A 16,873-nucleotide genomic window follows, 5' to 3' on the forward strand; every position below is an offset into this window, starting at 1 on the left:
CCATTGTCGCTAATCTCCCCCCCCCCCTTCACTACTTACGTGCAATTTACTAATTTGTGTATTGGCGACCGCGGAGTGGGCGGGGGTGGGTAGACAAAATCAGAAGGATTTATTTATATAATACACATTGGATTTCCTTAAAAATTGAGGGTGAATCCCATGAATAGGTGTTCACACGGTAAAGAAGAAACGGCAAAATATTTTTGTTCGAGTTTACAAAATAGCTTATTATTTGAAACAGAATAATAGGAACTTTGTTTCGTAATATAGACATAATTTCGTTATTAAGGGGTAATCCTTTGTATCCTCTTGCAATTGCTTGAGGTGAAATAGATAGTCCTTTATCTACCCACCACACCCCTTCAGGTCCGTAGAGAACGATCAAGGGCCTTGGGGTAAGAAACACCCGGGCCTCTCCTAGTCTACTGTTATATATTGCTACAATACTATGTGCAAACATGTATTTGAATATACCACTTGCTTCGTTTGTTTTGTTTTGTTTTAATTACTTTTGCTTTTTTATATATAAAAAATGTTTGCAACCCTTTTCCTTCATACTCACACTAGCCACATCACCAAATTAAAGATTATTGGTTTTCGATCCCCTCTTCAATAGTTATGTATTTTCCATGATGACTTCTGAAAATAAAAGCATACATTAAATCAAGAAGGAAAAATGTAAATCGGGAAATGAAAGAAAATACATAACTATAAGGTTAACGGACAGAACGTCCCCGACAAAAGTGACAATACGAAACGACTAAGGGGGCGCTCACCAGTTGTTATGTACTTTTGAGAGAGTGACGTATGTAAGGTGAAGCTGTTTGCATTTAAAACACGCATAATGGAGAGAATGGTGGCATACCTATATGCTACATTAATGTAATGTGGATGATATTTCTTTGGATATTGTACTTTTGGAAATTGTACATGATTTAAACACACTGCTAACTAAAATGAATGCTCCCTTGTGCTAAAAAAGTCAGCTATTAAAATAGGGAAAATGAATTTTGCCAGACTAGACAATACCAGCCTCTGAAAGGGCAATGAATGAATTACCAAATATATGTAATGTAAAAAACAACGTTATTGGCTCTTTATTTATTTATAGAATTTACCTCTGAATTTCAGGAAGTGATAATGGCCAAGTAGAGGTAGCACTATTTTGAAAGATGCCCATCTGGAGTAAGGCCAAGCTGTATACTGTATAACCCATATTACACCCATCAACCATACATCAAAATAAAGGGAATTAATACCTAAGATATACAGAATCTTTCTAAAAGCCAGTATAATCAGTGAGAAAAGCCGGAAAAATTATTTTTCTTTAAAATCATAATCCTTATACAAAATACGAAACTGTAGAGCTACACCTAAGTCACGAACTTAATTCGGTTCGGAACGTTCCGTTATCCTTTGTTGCTTTGCCATTCGTCAAGTGTGTGTGAGGAGTTCTTTCCCTTATAAAGGGCAATTGGCAATGGGGAGGACTATGTCATATGAATTTATTGTTGGGTTTAACTTATGGAAAGCTCTAATATATTTGTGTGCATATGGTATAATAAAATGATCCAGCATTATTATATTCTGTATATACATTTTACCATTAAAGGATATAAATACATTACATTTTCATTCAGAGGGCCTTAAAGTACAACTTTTCAATATAAGATCCCTATCACTTCCGGCTGAATCTTTGAAAATGGCGTCAAGTTCAAAGGATTCCGCGCCAACTGTTGAAAATTCGGACGAAGATGTAATTTCGATGGTTGATGTTTTGAAAGAAGAGGAACAGTTGGAGGAATATGCAGCAGCTGTCCTTGGTGGTAGTGACGAAAAAAATTGCACGTATCCCATGGTAATGAAAAAAGCAGACGCATCGTTACAAAGCGTTCCTTTTTTGCGACCATTATTTTTGATGTTACAAATACGTAGTTCTTCGTTTATTCTTAAGGACCAAGGGCAGAGGCACCATAAGCTAAAGGACACGTACCTAATAATATCTATCTCGTTTAACAACAACAAAGTGTACTGAAGATCATATAGGTCAAAACCAGATTTTGTATTTTAAGGTTTCCGAGTTCCCTGGCAGCACTGTTAGTAGTCCTACAGTGTAAGGCATAGCGCATGTTATTTTTGTTTTAGTGCTATGTCTTTCTACCCAAATAACGGGGTTGTATAGTTGAATTTAGGAATATCTCTCACACTTGCAAGCCTAACTCGACATTCTTGCACTAATTTATGTGTAATTATTATACTTAGTGTGCCGTCTTTATCACGGCGGAATTAAAATATGACACTAGCAAATATATGCATTTTCATGTTCCATTGACATACATTTGAATTTGTTGAAATGCGACAATAGTCGAGGTATACCAAAGTAGGTTCATGTGAGGGATGTGTTTCTTAAATGAAACGAAATGTTTGCTTACAGTTCCAAGAGCCATAATATATTTTTTATTTGTTTAGTTAAAGAATAATATTTCATCTTAACCCAATTTCGGCATTCCTGGCTTACATCACTTTCCAGCCAAATGAAATGTAGGCCAATGAAACTTGAAAACAGGTCCAGTTGTTTTGTGAGAATTTGAATTTACTAGAGAAAAGACTTCAGAGTAAGTAAAGTCTGACTAAAACATTATGACTTTACTTTGTAGAAAAGCATCATTATTTTAGTTGTCAGCTGTGTGAGATTTTCCAGAAAATTTGACTTTTGTTATGATGTTACTCGACATCAAAACACCCAAAACATAAATATCAGCATCGAGGGCCTACATGTAGGATTACACTGTTAAGAGCATATTGCGCACAGGGCATGCTGATTGCAAAACGTGATTGCCCCAAAAAAAACATCTGTTTGTCCAGTTTGAAATTTCTTAACCCTTTACCTCATACGAGCGTCATTGGATGCCTCCATTGGCATGGAAGCACCTTTTGACACCTCTACTCCATTCGCATGGAAGCGCCTTTTGACGCCTGCTGTAAACATCAGCCATTTTGAGCTGGTTTTTGTAGTGCCACCTTCAGGGAAAACCCCCCTATTAGATACTACATTCATTTCTGTGAATGACAATTATGTCGGATCACGTGGTCACTGTTTATGCACTGGTCGATATCTGCTATTTAAAGTAACTGGGTCATAATCTCCACTTTCCAAAATGGCGGTCACGGATTTCATTCAGTACTTACGAAGTTTTCGCGATTAGAATCACAACTATGAAAGATTCAATAACTTCGGTAAAGGCTCTGATATTGATGTAGGCAGCAATTAGTTTTTATAAATTATCAAATTCAGATGACTTAGTGATGTAGACGCAGACGAAAAACATGTAAATTTCAAGTATGGGAAATGGCAGCTACGGTTGGTCACGCGGCCTCACTGACATGATGGTGAACAAGTTCTCTCAAGATTTTAAAGCACATAAAAAATTCTTCCGCGAAAAATAATTACACAGCTATAACAATCGGACTTTACTCTTAAAATTTTCCACATATAATAGATGTGTACCAAATATGTAAACTGGTTAAAATTGCTGTCAAATGTAACATACACTACATTGCTTAACAGTTCACAGGCATGTGCGTGTGCGGTCGGCTGGGTAACAGGTGTTCTATTTATAACGTGCAACACTTTGTCACTATGCTCTATGAGGTAAAGGGTTAATGCCATTTCACTGAAATTGCTTAATCCTTGTATAGATTGCCAGTATTGAAGGTATTCATGGGTCATTTTCAACAGTTATTTTCTTTTTAATATAATTGTACTTTTAAGTGATACAAAATAATTCGAAATTGTGAGCTTTTTTCAAAATGTTAATGATTTCTGTTTTACATTAGTTTTATGGCTATTATCTTGGTAAATGACTAAAAACATATAAGCTCATAAACAATAAGCATTTAAGTTAGTATTTACTTGAGCAAAATAACAGTTTACTATGATCTCCCAAATGCAGACATTATTATGGAATAAAACAAAGTGACCAGTTGGTGAAATTGATTGTATCTGGTGATGCAATTTCTGTGATGACACTTAGGGTTCCAATGGAACACCGTGTGTATACATATGAAACCCTTGATTTTTTAAATGCTACACTGCCATGAATTATGGAGAACTCACCCCAGGTGTCAGGAGAAGTTGCCCCACTGCACCTGGAGAAGTCGCCTGAAGGATCATATATACTAATTCTGAGATGTCGTCACATGGTTGCTGCAGCTTTATTTGTTTTTTTTTCTCTTCAATTCAGTGTTTCCCTTTACGCACATTTGTGCATCAGTAATGAATGCTGGAGAAAATTGACGCACACATTTTGTTCCCATGCGTTTTTTTGACGCAATGGATTCACATAATGCAATCAGGATTTATTTAATATCCAGTGTATTGGATGAGGGGTGGCATCGTGTATACTTCAAGCATAGGAAACTGTTAAAAGTATGACTTGATGAACTAATAAAATTATTCTATGAATCGACAATGCATTTGTTTGTTAATTGTGCATGTTGGTTTATGTGTATGTTTAGAGAGAGAGAGAGTATGTTGTGCAAGTTGCAATATCCTATTTCAAGCTGTAAAAGTACGAGTCAGATGAAAATTTGTCAGTACATTTTTTACCCCCACATTTTTTATTTGACCCCCAGTTCTGACACCAAGTTTTTTTTTAACCCTCAGTTTTACACCCTTGGGGGATACACTGTCAGTTTAATAGCTTATTAAACCTATAAAATTGGTAACTTCTTAACTTTTCCCATTGATCAACTCCACTTCTCTACCTAACAAAAAGGAGTGTTCTGCAGTGTTTTATCTACCCATGCGTTAAATATGCAGACTTCTCCAATTTGATGCACAAAAATAGTCACCAGTACGTAAATTGATGCACCCAAATGTTACATTTTACTCATTAACAAAAAACAAAGATTCGGTCTAAAATTGTCGCCAGTAGATAAATTGACACCCCCCAATATTAAGTTTTGTTGATTAAAACAAAATTAAGGTTTGGTCTAACTACTTGAATGGTTAGATTACAACTCTCCCAAACAGAAAACACGTGCACATCAGTTTCTTAAGCTAATGCTATCATAACACATAGGGATAAAACTGAGTGTTGAGCCTGGAGCTGACCTTATGTGACCTGTAACTGTCACATCATTTGTAGCAACAGGATGTTAGAACTGTATAATCACCATACCCAAGAAAGAGGTATAAAATAAACATGTGATTCTCACGAGAAACTATTATGCGCACCTTTGTCACGTAATTAAGCAACAATTTCCATTGGTTCAGTTTTATGCATTACGTTGTTCCAATATACTGTCAGCATTCGATTGAAAATGGCATCTAAGGAAAATATAATTAAAATAGATCCAAAACAAACGAAATCATCTTTTGGTCTGCGTCTGTGACCGACTGATAATTATAGTAGAGGTCTCACTATTATTTTAAAACTAGGAGTCCAGGACTCATATTTTGGAGAAAAAAAAACAGGAGTCCCACCAGCAAAAGTTGCAGTCTCCTTCTAGCCTAAATGTGTCTTGATTTCAAGGTCACATGCACTGCTTATTTGGCTACACTTGGAAATGAAAATGACAGTGAAAGGTAAAGTTGTTCATTTGATGTACTCTTACACAAAAGTACATCACTAGGTCTTTCTGCCTCTGAATTCAGCCATTGTAAATATCAGTACACTTTCCCACCACTCTGCAGCTAGGCAAGTCTTTGAACTTGCTGCCAAGCTATTGGGTCATGTTCTTCAGATGTACTCTTACACTGACAGCATGTACATCTAGGGGTCTTTCAGCCACTGAATTTTCTCATTGTAAATATCAGCACAGCTAAAATAATCATTTGATCAACACATTTTTCCACTCAGCATGTGGCTGAAGCAGGTAAAAAAAATTGCATCCAGATACACATGATTAAGCGTTTCCGAGACCTCTGAGAATTGTTATCGAACAGGTGGATCCTTCGTCGTCCAAAGATGAGGTAACAGTTACTTGTAAGATAGAACGTAGTTTGTGCAGCATTGGTTGAAAACACAGCTGGCAACGTTTTCAAAAAGAAGCTAAGTTGAGTGAGGAATGTGACAGTTAAGACGCCTTTATATTTTGCCATAAATTTACTGAGGCTAAAAAAAATACCCACCATGACCAAATGTGCAAAAAAAAACAATAACTTTCAGAACAGTACACTGGCAAGGCATGCCAGAACAGAAACTGCTGATTGAAGGTCCACAACACCAATCAGATTTGAATGCAGATTTACATAAATATTCTTCCAAACAAGACATAGTGAAAGTGCAGCTTTAGTGTGTACAATTGGCTGAGTGTAAAAGACATCCCTTGTTTTAAAATACAAATCTCTTCTTAATTTAATACACGACTTAACAGCTGAAGAAATTGATGCCATTGGCATCTTAAAGAATTCTGCCAATCAGTATGACTTGGATACTACCTGTTCATAGTTACTGGAGTGCCTATCGAACGTTGTTGATGACAGTCTTATACATGACATGCAAAATTCATCATTTGTGACAGCAGTGACCTTGGCTAGCGTGGGTACATGGGAAAGCCTGCCAGTAGCTTCTCGTGGGTCGGTGGTTCTTCCCTGGGTTTTCCAGGGTTCTTCCTCCACCAGTTATACTGGCCACCATGTATAGCCTGTCGTGTGCTGAAAAATGGCGTTAAACCCTACAACAACAACAACAACAACAGCAATGACGGATGAAAGCACTGACATAGCCAACAATAAATGCATTGTCATATATGCTCAGATTATGTCTAATGACATAAAGCATTCAACATGATTTTCAACAAATATATAATGTTCAGATGCTTCTGGCAAGGGAATTGCCTTATTGGCTTTACTCACATTATGTAACTAAAATTTTCATTGTGTATTTAAGCAATGAAATTATATTTTAAAAACTACTGAAAACTGATCATCGGCTAGAATAAGACTCATAGGTTTGGATTTTAACTCAGTTTTTTGCCTTGAGGAGTCAAATGACTTACATGAAGCCATTTGTAGATAAAACACTGATTCTGTCCCTTTTTGCTTTGCTCTTCAAATCATCAGATGCATTTTATTTGGAAAATAGAGCAGGTGTAAGCATGATGTAACCAGGCCCAGCCCTTGGATGTGCAGGGCCCAAGGCAGCAAGCGATGAGCTCAGGGCCCCAAGCATAAAAACTGCATTGCAGAGAAGCCCAGAGCCCAAGGTGGTTGCCTCATTTGCCTTGCCCTAGTGCTGGGCCTGGATGTGACGTCTGCAGTTTTATATATGGAAGGGTTCCAACCTGATAACCAAAGTCATCCTGAGACGACTTTATGGCATGGACCTCTACAACCTGAAATCGACTGAATTTGTGCTGACCGTCAATAAGCCAAAGGGTTAAAGTATCATCTCTCTAACTGAACAATTTAATCTGATTTTTCATTGAGATTTGCTAACCGTTGACGAATGTTAATTGAACTCGACAAAAAGCATCATTGACACCTACTCAGGAAATGCTGTCGTTACTGAGTTCAACAACATGGCTAATGTGCAGAATTCGGATGGTCTCTGTAAGCTCACATGTACTATGCCCATCATTTAGTTTATTTCTTCTTTTTTGTCAGTGTTCATAATTTCATTATTTCTCAATTAAACAAACTAAAGTTCAAAGAGAAGTGTAAAAAATATTTCGCTTCTAAATTGTCAGTGCAAAATTAACAGGATTACGTTATTTTATTATATATAGCAACACCATGATCATGCGTACTAACATGATTTTGTTACCTTAAATGCATATTTGAACTGCTCGATGTACTTGGAACATAATGAGAAGATCATCTTTAAGAACAAATTTAAATGTCACATTTAAATACTGGACTAAACTGAATAATATTTCACATGGTCCGAATCAGCTTGGAAGTTGGGCTGAATCAGCCAGTAATTTGTACCAAATCAGCCTCATGTGAGTTTGAGAGTAAATGCCACATTAATGAATAATGTTAGGTATTATAGATATATCAGTTAAGAAAGTTAACTGTAACATTTGTTTAAAATGTTTCTCGTGGTGTGCCTGTGTATTGTTATAACAAATGTGATGAGTTTATATGTATACAGAGACTTTCAATTATAAGCGATTTATTTTTCTATTATTGACATTACACAAACAAGATGAATGCAGAATGGGAAGGAATGGTTTATTATACAATGAGTGGAAAACAGTCTTGAATGTAAGTGTGGAAGAAAAATGCATATTCATCCGATGCAGTTACATACAAAATCAAAGGTGCATAAATGTTGGCAACATTGAATGAAAAATCGTAAACATGTCATTAAGGTTATTTCTTTGGTAGATGATTTCTTACTTTTTAAAGATGGAGAGAGAAAAAGAGTAAAACATTGAGGACTGTTCTAGTATTCATGTTAATATAATTTTACAATATAAATATCAGAGTTCATCAACGATATAAGGTAAGGATTTCAAAACAAATATTTTTTGCTACCAATATTGAAACAATTTGCCGTATAACTGTTAGAGATGAACACTGATGGAAAACAACGGCAATATTTCTCATATTATTTAGTACCAAGCACAGGATCATCTAAGAGAATGAAAAAAAAGTATTTGGATACGCGCTGAACATATTCAATCAAGGAAAAGGTATTCAACAATCTATTTGACAATCTGAACCCTCAATAATGACTGTGACTACTTAATAGTATGTTTGCTAAAATTAATTACATTTATTTGAACATCAATGAATTTAAATAAGTTGCACAAGGTACTTACATAGATTTTGTTAAATTGGGTTAAGAACAAAAATGTTTATATCAGTTAAAAACAATGACACCTCGTGCTTTTTGTATTTTGAAACAAGTGTTCTTGTTGTTTTAGTAGGTGCCCGATGAATAGTAGGATTTCAGCAAATTTGACAATGATTTTGACATCACTTCATATATCTATGAACTTACTGAAATTTACCAAATGACCAAAAAGGAATATACACTTTGCCACGATGACATTTGCACCATTACGTTGGAATGAAAAACATAATAAATAGAATTAGGATACATGTGCAGCATATAATGTAGAACATTTATTCAATAATGCATTGACACTTAGTTCTTCATTTTTTTAAACATATCCCACAAGTGAAATATACTTCCTTGTTTTTCTTTTGTTTTCCGGGTCTGTTTATTTCAGTTTCCCTTTCAAAACCATCTTGAGTTGCATAGGTATGGAGTTTGCTTCTTTGTACAGGAGAGTCAATACCAGATACAGTGCCAGCTTTGATTTCCTAGCACAGAGATTTAAGCTGTTGTGCCAGCCTTCAATATTGTTGTTAGTTCTGATTGCCCTATGGAATACTGACCATGTGGCTGGCAGCCATGTTGGATTTGTTATCCAGGTGCTTTCCATGTACTCCATCAGCTGTACTAACTGTTAAGTATCGGCCTTTATATACTCCATCTTTCCTGTTGTAGAGAGACTGAAATATTGCATGGTAATATATGAGTACAATTATCAAACATTTGTTTCTATGCAAATCAGAACATAGAAGAAAAAAACATCAGCTGATGTTTGTCAATAAATGCTAATTTTGCAGGAAGTTTTTGTTAACTTCCTGCAAAATAAGCATTTATTGTTACACACGCACACACACACATAGAGACAGACAGAGATGCTTATTTTAGGATATGATGTTATACATAATTCAGATGGAATTTTGTGTATAAATTATACTTCACGTATAGTGATTTCATCTCTTTTGTTTCTTTAACAACCATATAATGTTATGGCTGCATTACATTGTCATGTTATTTCAGAAACTTTTTAAATTTTGGGATGGTGATAGTGGTAAGGTGTATGTACCTGTAATCCAAGTGATTGGGCTTGCCGCCACACTGCTTGTCCCCAGTGAAAGGCACAACCATGGATTGGTTTCTTGAAAACCGTGTGCAAAGCAAGCCAGAGACCATGTTCAAAATCTACAACCATTTTCCTTACTGCTGGGCTATTGGGCCGCATGATACTGCGGAAAACCTGGACAAATATGAATAACAGAATAAGAACACATTGTCTTACTATACAATATACCAATGATCTAAAATCTTTGTAATATGAGCATGAAGTTGTCTTGCTTTTTCAAACAGCGTTACGACTGTTAAATATATCATTTAAAAGAAGCAAATGAACAGTAGGGATGTGACATGACGTAAGATCTGAAGCACTTTTATTGAGGCCACAAAACTTTAAGAAAAAAAATTGCATAATGATAACCTTATTAAGAAAGGTAATAAAAATAATACCTTTTTATAGTCTTTTTTTTTTGTCTTCCAGACATCAATATGAAAACGCCAGGAAACTTTTAATTTCACTGGATGCTTTCACAAACGTGTTGTTTGGACAGCAGTTGATGAAAAGGCTTCCACACTATTTTGAATATCCCATCAATATAACATGTCTTCACTTTGGCCAGCACTTGTAGCTGTTGGTTGGTTGCAAAGATAAGGTGCTAATATCTTCCTACTCTCACATCTGCCTTGAAAAATCGGCAGATGTGTGCTGCACAGTGAATTTGTTGTCCAGCTGAAAATATAAAATACACTAATGAAAAACTATTAATATTATGGATAAGACCTTTTAGGCCCATATAATTCACGTAAATTGATGATCGAGATATAGTTCCCTTTTGTATTTATGAATGTTGGCTGAATGTTTTTTATGTGGTATTTAAAAATGTTGTCATTCACATGTGCACACTTATAAAGTACAAAACTATCGTCTTTAAATAAATTCTCCTCTAGTAACCATATTTTTTGCAACATTACATTTTTAAAATATGAATATTAAAGGTCATACCTCAAGTTGCAAATCTACTTGGTCTGCTCTGCTGTCGCATGTAATTAGTAACTCATACAATGTTGTAATTTGGTCTTGAGTGTTCAGGCAGATGAACATTGCCATGATCCTCCATAACCCTGGTAACAAATGTGGTTGCTGGCGCAAATGGACCTCACCAGGCTTCGTCCTTATCTTCCCTATAGATATATAGAGAGAGTGAATATATGTATAGTATGTATGCTGTATCAGTGATATACCACGAGATGATAAAGTTTTCATTAAAAGGAAACAAGGCTTGCATCTTGTGGTATATCACTGATACAGTGTACATACTATAGGAGTTTCCTTTTAATGAAAATTGTATACATTTTGTGGTATATCATTGAGACAGTGTACATAACTGTGCACACTTTCAATTTCAAGGTTTTCATCCAACCCAAATTCTTTTCTCTCTTAATTACTCGATTTCTGCATATTTTTTTTCTGTTTTGCATGAGAGGGGAGGGAGAACAGAAAGCAGAAAGGATTGCAATGGAATCATGTACCATATTAAATTTATTTAGAATCGGGGATTATTTACACTTTTTATAGTTATTTTCATACATCAGTATTGATTAATGTGTGGAAATTCATCATTGATCTAGAATCGATAGCACACAGTTGCGAGAATGTTTACATATGTATGAGGTACCATAGCAGACAAAAGCTGGTCCAGTCTGAACATTGCTGTTGAAATTTTAATGTGATATGTCCAGAATTCCAATTTCACGTGTTGTATCTAAAATGCTTGTCTTTCAATTTCCATTTTCTGGGTCGAGATTTTAGATTGTATCTGTTGAAGTAAACAGCAGTGGTTGAAATCTCAATGTTGTATGTCAAGAATTCCTAATTTATGAACATGTATTGGTTCAAATAGTTTATGTTGAAAGTTCCATTTCATACATTGAGTATTTAGATTTCATCTGTTGAATTACACAGCACTGGCTGAAAAATTTGATGTCCAGTGTCAAGTTTTTAGATTGCATCTTCAGAATCACAGTTTCAATTTAACATGTTGAGACACATTGATTGTGCTGCATGTGTCATTTCATATCTTGAGTTTTTATTTGTATCTGTTGAATTCCACAGTAATCTTCAAAAAAGAAAATAGAAACACCACTTCATTATATTCCCCTAACATGTAGCATGTGAAATTGGTGAACAGTCCTGCTTAGAGCTCATGTAAAACTATTCTAGGGGCGGCTTATATAAGCAAATTGTCATAGAGACAGCTAAAAGACAAAGAGGTCTGGGGTAAACAACCACATTGCATCTGTTACTTAATTGACTGACTATAGCGTGGCTGATGTGTTAAGTCCTTTATGGACTGCAGTTGGGGAACCGGTTGTGCTCACTTACTTATGCAAAGTTCACAAAGTAGAACAACACAGTTGATTTGTATTGATAAAGGTTTAACACCTGAACAGGATTGATATGTTTATGTAAACCACAGTTTGTTATTGTTTGTGTGCATTTAGTATTTTGGTGTTGCAGTTCAGTACAGTGGTGTCCATATACATGTTGTTCTGTGGTATGCATGGTGAGTGAGTAGTATGCGAGTTGCTTGTGTTGCATGTGCCTAACATGCAGCTGCTGATTAAATTAACAAGTTCCCTGTTCCATTATTCACTCCTCCAACGCCTCTCCAGGAGTCAACTTCAGCATTTCTGAGTGCAGTATGTTAACAGTTTGCAAATGGTATCAAAGAAAATGACTATTCTTTATTAGAATACCTCACGGCACTGGTCTTCATCGTCTTCTTATTCTGGTGATTCATTTAGTCCTCATCTAGTCTGATTCAAGTACAAGAACCCACGGAGACGTAATGTTGTTATTTCTCCTGTATACCTGGTACACCTATTACATTTATTAGTGCTGTATTATATGTAAAGCCTCCATTAAACTTGAATATATTATGTCCTCTCCCCATTCATGCCAATGAAATAATCAATCCCAAATGTGCTGTATATTCATTTTTATATAGAGACCATCTTATCTCATGGTCAGATACAGTTCTGACAATGCTAACATTATAATCATCAAGAACAACTCAGTTCTGACAATGCTAACATTATAATCATTAAGAGCAACTCAGTTTTGACAATGCTAACATTATAATCATCAAGAGCAACTCAGTTCTGACAATGCTAACATTATAATCATCAAGAGCAACTCAGTTCTGACAATGCTAACATTATAATCATCAAGAGCAACTCAGTTCTGACAATGCTAACATTATAATCATCAGGAGCAACTCAGTTCTGACAATGCTAACATTATAATCATTAAGAGCAACTCAGTTCTGACAATGCTAACATTATAATCATCAAGAGCAACTCAGTTCTAACAATGCTAACATTATAATCATTAAGAGCAATTCAGTTCTGACAATGCTAACATTATAATCATCAAGAACAATTCAGTTCTGACATTGCTAACATAATCATTAAGAGCAACTCAGTTCTGCCCAGGATTCACTCAGAGAATCCAGCAGGGAAGTTTAAACAACAGTACAATCCAGTCTCCAGTGAGTGCAGATATGAAGACTAGGGATGCTTGCATTAAATTCAAACCCCCTATTGAACTATTAAAAGAGCAGCAAATACTGCATATAATTAAGCATATATTTTACCATCCAATGGATTTAAAGACAGAAACTTAATGTTTGTTTTAATTTGATGTCAGTGTTTGTGTAATTATGTATGTCTTTGCACATCTATTTATGTTTATGGTGATGATATTTGACAATGCCAAGTCTGCCAACTATTACTTTATAAGCATATGAAATGCTTTGATGATGTTGTTGTTGTGGGGGTTTAACGCCATTTTTCAGTACACGATAGGCTATGTATGGCGGCCAGTATTAATGGTGGAGGAAGAACCCAGGAAAACCCTGGGAGAACCACCGACCCATGAGAAGCTACTGGCAAGCTTTCTCACATGCCCACATTGGCCGAATCCTAGACTCGAACCCATGCAGACAGAGGTGAGATGGCAGTGATCCGTAATGGAGAGTGCTTTAGACCACTTGGCCACTCGGGGCCCCCTGAAATGCTTTGAAGAAACAGTTATTTTCTTTTTATTTAGATTTGAATTTCCTATCATTTTCTATTGTTGTTGTAGGGTTTAATGCCATTTTTCGGCACAAGATAGGCTATACATGGCAGCCAGTATTAATGGTGGAGGATGAACCCGGGAAAACTCTGGAAAGAACCATAGACCCACGAGAAACTACTGGCAAGCTTTCTCACCCACATTGGCTGAATCTGAGACTTGAACCCATGCTGATAGAGGTAAAATGGCAGTGATCCATAATGGTGAGTGCTTTAAACCACTCTGCCACTCAGGGCCCCATCATTTTCTATGAGCTTGTGTGAAAAGATAGCTTATTCTCAATTGGACAACATTGCTTTTGTTGCCTTTGAGTAGAATGTTGACACAGAAGTTAACATTTTATTTCATTATTATTGTGTGTATTGAAACATAAGTTGCTGGGGGCAGTTTCATAAAATCAAGGCAAAGGCTGAAGTGATCTTTGCTTTTGTGGTGTGTTTAAGTGAAATTGCATGTATAGACTTCAGGGTGACTATTTCTTCAGTCACCTCCTGTTGTTGACCCTGAACATCAGATAGATATATGTCTGTGTCATTACTGGTGACATCAAATTAATTGTTTATATACAAAAGAAAATAATAAAGTCCAAGATTGACCTCTATGGAATTCCAGTAATCAGTTTTTATTGGAATTTTCTCCATATACAGTACCAGGGTCTCCATTGGGTTTTAAAAGTTGGGAATCCAGGACTCCTTTAATGAGAGAAGTGCAATCCCAGTTCTAAGACTACAGTTGGAGTCCCAATAGTTATACCTTTTTTTTCTCCATGCAATAATTCAGAAAATTATATGTGTATTAATGTGTCACCAGATTAATAATGCTCATTCATTGTGAAATATTTTGTTTTATAATGAAAGAAAAATTAAGACAGTTGATACCATGAAAATTGTTGCTGATGATAATTTTGTTTCTTTATGTTACAATATTAATAGTTCTCAATGTCTTTACATGCCATTCTTTATTTATTTTGTGTAGATCAAGGAAGAGATTACACTTTCTTTTCCTTATTTTGTTTATTAAGGTTGATTGCATTTCAGTTCAGTAATGTTCCAAGATATTGAAAGATGTAACAAATGACCATATTTCTTTCCTTTTTTCATTTGATTTTTAAGCAACACAGCATACTAAATCCACTTTTTTTTTTATAAACAAACCTTTAATAAATTTCTCCACAGCAGATTTAGGATCAAAGTCTTTAAGTTTAGAACATAGTATTCCTTGGGTTGCCATTGCATTTTTTTAATCACAATTGTGACATTTTGTGCCTACAGCTTATAATGTTCCATTGTTTTCTCATATTTCTGCCATTTGGATGACCTATTCCATGATTCATTCCACAAATCTCTCAGTCTCTTTGACGTTATGTTTTCTTTATGAAAACTAGATGTGCATGTGCTGTCAGCAAGTCTTGAGAGAAAATGTTGTTCTTGGCATCAAAGAAATTATGTAAAATTGCCTCGGAATAGTACAGTAAAACCTGTCTTGAAAGGCCACTGCTATGTGAGACTACCTGTCTTGAGAGAAAACAATCTCAGTGTACAAATGTATTAATTATGTAGCATTGTGACCTGTTATGAGAGACTATCTGGCTTGAGAGAAATAATAATTGGGACCCAACAATTAACGTGTGCCTTAATCTTGTCAGCTTTGATCTAGCATGTACAATATCTACCAGCATGGAGCTTCACCTGACCCCATTACAGTTCCTTGAACTTTGTTTGATAGCTTGCACACTTCATGATTGGTACTCGCTTTGTAGAAATGGATCTAATAAAAGAGAATTCTTGACAAGGAAACATGCCTACCAAGGACTGAACTGTTGGAAATTTCATGCATCCAAAAGTGAAAAGTAGGCATAGTTTTATGTTGATTTTGGTGTATGGGAGAACCCTGTATGCAGTGACTCACATTTTCATATCAGTAATACCATTCCTGTTGCTATTGTATAGCTGTCATATTTTCGGGAGGAAAATACCTCAACCATATGACAAAAGTTTGTCCTCCCATGAGGGAGAACCAGGAGATTTCAGACTGCCCCAAGGACACCCCACACATGCTCACCCCTGCATACTACCCTCTCAATTTTTCTTTCAGTCAACATGATGTAATGTTGATATTGTTGACATCAAAAAAGACTTGCTGTCACATCATGGTTCAGAAATTTAATTTATTATTTCTTTTGTATTTCTCAAATTTTATCAGTTAACTTAAGCTCTCTTAAGTGTTATCATTAGTTCAGTACACATGATGTATGGCTTGGCATTTTATTTTTGTGTCCCTTACACTGGTCATAATTGATTCAAAATTGGTTCTGCGGTTTTTTAGCTATGGGTAGGTATTTTATTTAATTTCCCCCATACGTGCAAGCTGCATAAATTGCAGTCTACCGACTTGCCTCGATCCATTTTATTGTCTGGGATCTCACTGATCATACATCTCCAGAATGCTCAGTACAGAAAGTGCACAACATTTCAGAATCATATTTCAGCCATCTGTGTTCTTCTTTCCATGATTTCAGGTCCTTTATTGCTCTTGTTTGATCATGTTTACATGGTTCCTGCATGGGTCTGGAAATCTGGAAAATGTCTCGAGTTTGAAAATTGCTTTTCCAGGTCTTTAAAAATGGTTGGAAAAAATGAAAAATAACTAAAAAGTCTTAAATTGTCATTATTACAGAAACTGTTAATGTACTACTCTTTTACATATGGGAGAAGTTTTAGTATACAGAGGAAATCTTGTAATTTACATTATACTTTTTCATGTCCTCACATTTTACTTGCAGTGTTTCAGTCTCGTTAGGTCATTAAACTTGTCACATTTTTAGGTTTTGAAATTTTTATTTTTTAAATTTGTGGCAGGATACCTGTATTTGTGATTACATTCATTCTTG

General features: G+C 35.6%; 2 protein-coding genes across 3 annotated transcripts in view; one reads left to right on the top strand and one right to left on the bottom strand.

Annotated features, from left to right (window-relative positions):
• Positions 1–705, bottom strand: part of LOC149805163 (uncharacterized) — a 53,843-nt gene extending 53,138 nt beyond the window's left edge. Inside the window, exon 1 of the mRNA XM_089947926.1 lies at positions 563–705. The gene's annotated coding sequence lies outside the window, so the exon portion shown is untranslated. The remainder of the gene's footprint in view (positions 1–562) is intronic.
• A 965-nt stretch (positions 706–1,670) lies between these two features.
• LOC149805164 (putative E3 ubiquitin-protein ligase UBR7) overlaps positions 1,671–16,873 on the top strand; it is a 52,095-nt gene continuing 36,892 nt past the window's right edge. Inside the window, exon 1 of one of the 2 annotated variants that reach the window (XM_089947939.1) lies at positions 1,671–1,858. In XM_089947939.1, coding sequence (XP_089804065.1) covers positions 1,703–1,858 — 156 coding nt within the window. In that variant the 5' untranslated portion in view covers positions 1,671–1,702. The remainder of the gene's footprint in view (positions 1,859–16,873) is intronic. The other variant, XM_089947947.1, reaches the window with a different exon arrangement.

This window comes from Sinohyriopsis cumingii, chromosome 2, assembly GCF_028554795.1.
Source record: "Sinohyriopsis cumingii isolate HCF-2022 chromosome 2, ASM2855479v2, whole genome shotgun sequence".
Classification (NCBI taxonomy): Eukaryota; Metazoa; Mollusca; class Bivalvia; order Unionida; family Unionidae; genus Sinohyriopsis; species Sinohyriopsis cumingii.